At 33.6% G+C, this 5,081-nt stretch overlaps 1 protein-coding gene across 3 annotated transcripts in view; it reads left to right on the top strand.

Moving 5' to 3' along the window:
- Window positions 1–762: 762 nt before the first annotated feature.
- LOC111370555 (sphingosine kinase 1-like) overlaps window positions 763–5,081 on the top strand; it is a 6,705-nt gene continuing 2,386 nt past the window's right edge. The window contains exons 1-9 of one of the 3 annotated variants that reach the window (XM_022992314.1): window positions 763–1,188; window positions 1,299–1,421; window positions 1,548–1,648; window positions 2,340–2,412; window positions 2,719–2,805; window positions 2,939–3,016; window positions 3,144–3,214; window positions 3,914–4,210; window positions 4,764–4,886. In XM_022992314.1, coding sequence (XP_022848082.1) covers window positions 876–1,188; window positions 1,299–1,421; window positions 1,548–1,648; window positions 2,340–2,412; window positions 2,719–2,805; window positions 2,939–3,016; window positions 3,144–3,214; window positions 3,914–4,210; window positions 4,764–4,886 — 1,266 coding nt within the window. In that variant the 5' untranslated portion in view covers window positions 763–875. Of the gene's footprint in view, window positions 1,189–1,298; window positions 1,422–1,547; window positions 1,649–2,339; window positions 2,413–2,718; window positions 2,806–2,938; window positions 3,017–3,143; window positions 3,215–3,913; window positions 4,211–4,763; window positions 4,943–5,081 lie in introns of all 3 variants that reach the window. The other 2 variants (XM_022992315.1, XM_022992316.1) reach the window with 2 other exon arrangements.

The following is a 5,081-nucleotide window of genomic DNA, read 5'->3' as shown; positions in this document are numbered from 1 at the left end:
CATTATTCAAAAATATTTTACTAGAACTTGTAGCATATTAGAATCTACTTTACTCTAAAGTATTTTTCAAATAATATTTAATAAAACAATGCTGTGTGTATGGAAATTTAGTCTACAGAAATGATACAGAATACTTATAATAGGGGGTGGGTAATTTTTTTGACATTTTTTTATTACACCATGGGACCCACCCATGTGAGTGTTTGGAGGAATTCTGTAAGGCATTCTTCTGTACACACCACATTTTTTTATTTAGCCCCCATTCGAATTTCATTATATTAAGTTTCATTACATTTTATTTTTTTTTTTCTATTTTCAACTATATAATTTTTCATAAAATAATATTATACGTAAATTGAAAACTTTTTTTTTCCATTTTCAACAATTCATTTTTAAAATAACACTATTCCACCCATTCTCACTTCCAAAAAATGGGGGCCAAACGAGGTCTAAACTCATTCCGTCTTGGTTTGATGGTCATTATTTAGAATAATAAAAAAAAAATATTGATGTTTTGAATATTGATATTTTGGATAATATGTAAATGGAAAGGAAGAAAATATTTTAAATTTATGTGTGGTTAAATTTGTTCAAAAAAAAAAAAAAAAAAAGAAAATCACGTCAAAAAAAAAAAAAAAAAAAGAAAAAAAAAAAAAAAATTTTTAAAAAAAAAAAAAAAAAAAAAAAAGAAAGAAAGAAAGAAAAAAAGAAAAGAAAAAAGGAGACAGATGGGCTCACCCTTGAACTTAGGATACTACGTACGCATAAAAATTCTGTTTCACACAAGATAGACCTTAAAAAGTCATTTCTTCGAATACCTGTTGAACTTCCAACGGGGAATCGGATTCGCCAAGCCGCGATTACATAATAAATATATGGATCCGACCAAATCCGGAGAGCCGATATTATCGGACAGGGTCCTGGTTAACGGCAGTGAGACGACGGCGACTCTGACTGCCCGAGGTCAACTCCGGTGGTCTGATCTGAGTCTGGATGTAGAGAAGGAGGTAATCGGGTTTTCAGTCGAGGGTTCGAAGATTAAAATCAGAATTGTAGTTGAGTGTACGGCTGGAATATGCTGTTTTGCCAAACCAGCCATGACGAGGAAGAATTTCACTCTTGAATTCTCGTCAGATAGTTCTCTCCACTCATGGGCTCAAAAACTCCACGAAATTATCGACGGTCTAGGTAAATTTTTGGCTATTCAATGCACTGTAAATATAGAATAAATTACTGTAACTGTCATCCATAGTTTTTTAAGAGTGTAATTTTGTGTCTGGGTGTGGTTGGGGGTTCAGGTAGACCAAAGAGGCTATTTATATTTGTGAATCCTTACGGCGGGAAGAAATCGGCATTGAAGATTTTTGAGACCGAAGTAAGGCCTTTACTTGATGATGCTAATATTGACTTCACAGTGCAAGGTTGGAGATGCTCCTCTCTCTTTTCCCCTCTGTAAATTATTTGAATCCATGTAATTTTGCCTGGACATTTTATGTTTTGCTGATATTTAATGCTAATTGGATTTTGACTGTAATCCTCATTCTCAGAAACTAAATATCAGCTTCATGCAAAGGAAGTTGTTCAAGAGCTGGATATTAAAAAGTACGATGGAATTGTTTGTGTTAGTGGAGATGGAATTTTGGTCGAGGTTAGTTACTTTTATATTCCTTGCAGCTTGATTATAGATGCATATATTGGTAATTTGGTTAATTCATTTTTAAGTAATTTTGACCTATATCTTGAACATTTTTTTTTTTTGAGAATTGTACTGAATTAATGTATTGTATGCGTGCACGCATGTGGAGGTGAAGTGTATACATGTTTTGAGTTATTTAAGCATATGAAAAATTCTAATTTTCATCCTCTTCCCATTTGTAGCGCCTTCTCTTCTGGATTAATTCATTAGAGTATGTTTTTTTCAAAAAAGGAACACTTACAGTTGGACCAACTGTTCACACTTTAGATTTATTATCCATGAATCCCAGCTTTTTGATTACCATGATGGAGCATAAACAAAAATGTTCAACTTTCGTGTAATGGTGACATTAAATACGTAAGTTTTGAAAGATTTTCACACATTTTCTAAATGAAATTAAGGACATAGGCTTTTGTGGCTTATTGTTCTCTCTTGAGATTTGGCACAAGTTGTGCATTCAAGAATCTGGGATGTGCCAATGTAGAAGTGTCAATACATTAATCCTTAAAAATTATGCGTCTATGATTTTGCATGTACAATGTGAAAAATCTCCAAATAAATATAAAATAATTTTTAGTTGAGTTTTGAAAAATATATCAATGACCTTTATGTTCTTTCTTTCGTGTGTTGTGGCATCTAATAGGTAGTTAATGGATTGCTCAACAGGGAGGATTGGGATGCTGCTATAAAGATTCCTCTTGGAGTAGTACCTGCAGGTTAAAATAACTCATTTAATTTTCTTTTATCTCTGAAACTGAGTTTTTTTGTCTGACTTGAAACAGAAAAAAGGGCATTTCATACCCGGATCAATATATCAACATTTGCTTGTGTCTAAGCTTGTGGTTTAAGAACGCAAGACTTTTTGTAAAAAAATTGTTAGAAGGACAGTATTCAATTTACTAGTTACAACAGTCCCATGAGTGGTCTTTGGCTGCTCTACTTGTTACTATTTTTTTTCTCTTACTGAATATTTGAGCATCAGAAATGCAACAAGTTAGGACTTGACTTGTTTCTGATCATAGGAACCGGAAATGGCATGATAAAGTCGCTTCTAGATTCAGTTGGTCAACCTTGTGCAACATTTAATGCTACCCTTGCTGTTATTCGAGGTATGCTGACTGCGTATGTCTCTTCTTCATTTATCATTTTTTTCCACCTTCTGTTTTGATAAATATTAGCATCTGTTTTATTGGACATCGATTTAATGTAAGAAATTTTATCTACGTGCTTTCAAATTGGCAGGGCATAGGCGTTTGCTGGATGTAGCTACTATATCACAAGGAGACACTAGATACTTCAGTGTGTTGATGCTCGCGTGGGGTATAAATAATTCTTTCAATTCTATTACTGGTCACACATAAGGAACCAACTTTCTGTTGTTGAGTGCTTGTTAATAATTTCTGTGAAGAAATTCGTTGTAGCACAAACTTATAAGGCATTACTGCAGGTCTTGTTGCTGATATTGACATTGAGTCTGAAAAATACAGGTGGATGGGGAGTGCTCGAATAGATTTCTATGTGAGGTTTACAACATTAATTCTTTTCAAAGTTATATTAAGGCCTGTTTGATAAGCTCCATTTTCCACCCAAATGGTATGTTTGATGTGCAAAATTTTAGATGAAATTGGCTTTCCACCCAACCCCCACGTGACCACATTTTCCAGCTTTTTAAGGAATTGATTTTCCTTTGGTTTTGGTGGGAATTGGGTTTTCCAGCTTTTTCTTTTATTTATTTATTATTATTTTTTTAAAATTTTCGGCAATGGAAACATATTCTATCCACAATTATAACAAATTCTATCTCTTTAATTAACAGTTTTCATGGAAAACAAAGCCAAATAAATACCAAAAGATCCAAAGTTTTAACATTTCCAAGTGGATAATTATACCAATAAAAAATGTTTAATTAACAATTTTCAGTAAAACAAGTTTTAGGAAATTTAACACTCTAGAATTGGTTTTCTTTCCACCCAAATTCTATTCTTGCAATTAAACGGACCCTTAGATTCTTATGTTAGACATTGGTGAATACTTATTGATCTATATAATCACATTTTGGTAAGTATTTAGTACTATTTAATTTACTGATTTAAAACCATTGATGTGAAACCAGCCAAAATAAGTGCCCTCCCTTCAAAAGACAGTATTCATTTTTTTCTATCAAGGGCTTTACTTCAATGTTTATTCCTCTAAACAGTTAAGCCATTGGTGTTGCAGGCCCTTCAGCGAATATTTGGCCTTAGAAAGTATGATGGAAGTATAATTTTTGTGCCCGCTTCCGGCTTTGAAACTTATGGAGAACCACTCGACCATGCAGATGATATCATTGTTAAAATTGAAAGCGAAAGTAATTCTGATATGGAACCCACCAGGACTCAACAGTATGGTTATCATGGTCCTAATGTTGATATAAAAAGTTTAAACTGGCACAAGATCGATGGCCCTTTTGTTTCAATCTGGCTTCATAACGTACCGTGGGGAGGTGAAGATGCTATGGCAGCACCTGATGCTGAGGTTTGTTCAATTTCTTGTATCTCAAATATTCTTTCTGATTTACGAATCTAAACTACTATTTTGTGATGTATGCTAATTGGATTTTGTGGTAGAAGCATAAAAGAGATTTTCTTGGCTGGTAAAGGAGTGGTGGTATATCACGTTCAGTTCATAAACCTCACCAAATTACAGAATTCTCCCCTATGGGAACCTTTTCAAAACAAATATTTCTGTGGCCATTCTGGTTGTATATTGCGCTTTTTTTTAATCTCTTTCTAACTGCAGTTTTATTCACTTCTCTATGCTTCATTTCTGTATTTGCAACCAATTTTTCCCCTTGAAAAAACCCTTTTAAGACTTAATACTCGTTCGCAATTTCTTTTGGCCTTTTCTTTTGTTATTTCATCTTTCTGATTAGTTCTGGGATATATGGCTAAGTTGCTTTTGAAGTGAGAAGGATAATGAAATGTGAATTTTGAGTCCTCAAAACAAAACTTAAACATGAACGATGTTGGGCATAAGACTTGGTTTGCTGCTGTTTAATATTGATACTTTTTCCATGATTGATCTGCAGTTTTCGGATGGTTGTTTGGACTTGATCATGATAAAGGACTGTCCAAAGTTATCCTTGCTAAATATAATGACTGAGTTGAGCAATGGTGGCCATGTCAAATCCCCATATGTATCTTACCTCAAGGTGCATCGATCGTTCTAATCACAACATCAATTTCCATTCATTGCTGCTAATATTTGGTATATTCTAGAAACCAATGCAATTTCAATAGTGTATACGATCATGCTCAGGGGGCAAAGTTTTTTATTTTAAGTAACGTGTTCATCCATGCATGGCTGAATAACCTGATATCATCATAGCTCTTGCTTTATTACATTT

The sequence above is a fragment of the Olea europaea genome, chromosome 21 (assembly GCF_002742605.1).
Source record: "Olea europaea var. sylvestris chromosome 21, O_europaea_v1, whole genome shotgun sequence".
Classification (NCBI taxonomy): domain Eukaryota; kingdom Viridiplantae; phylum Streptophyta; class Magnoliopsida; order Lamiales; family Oleaceae; genus Olea; species Olea europaea.
Note: the sequence above shows the minus strand (reverse complement) of the source record. Positions and strands in the feature narration are given on the sequence as shown.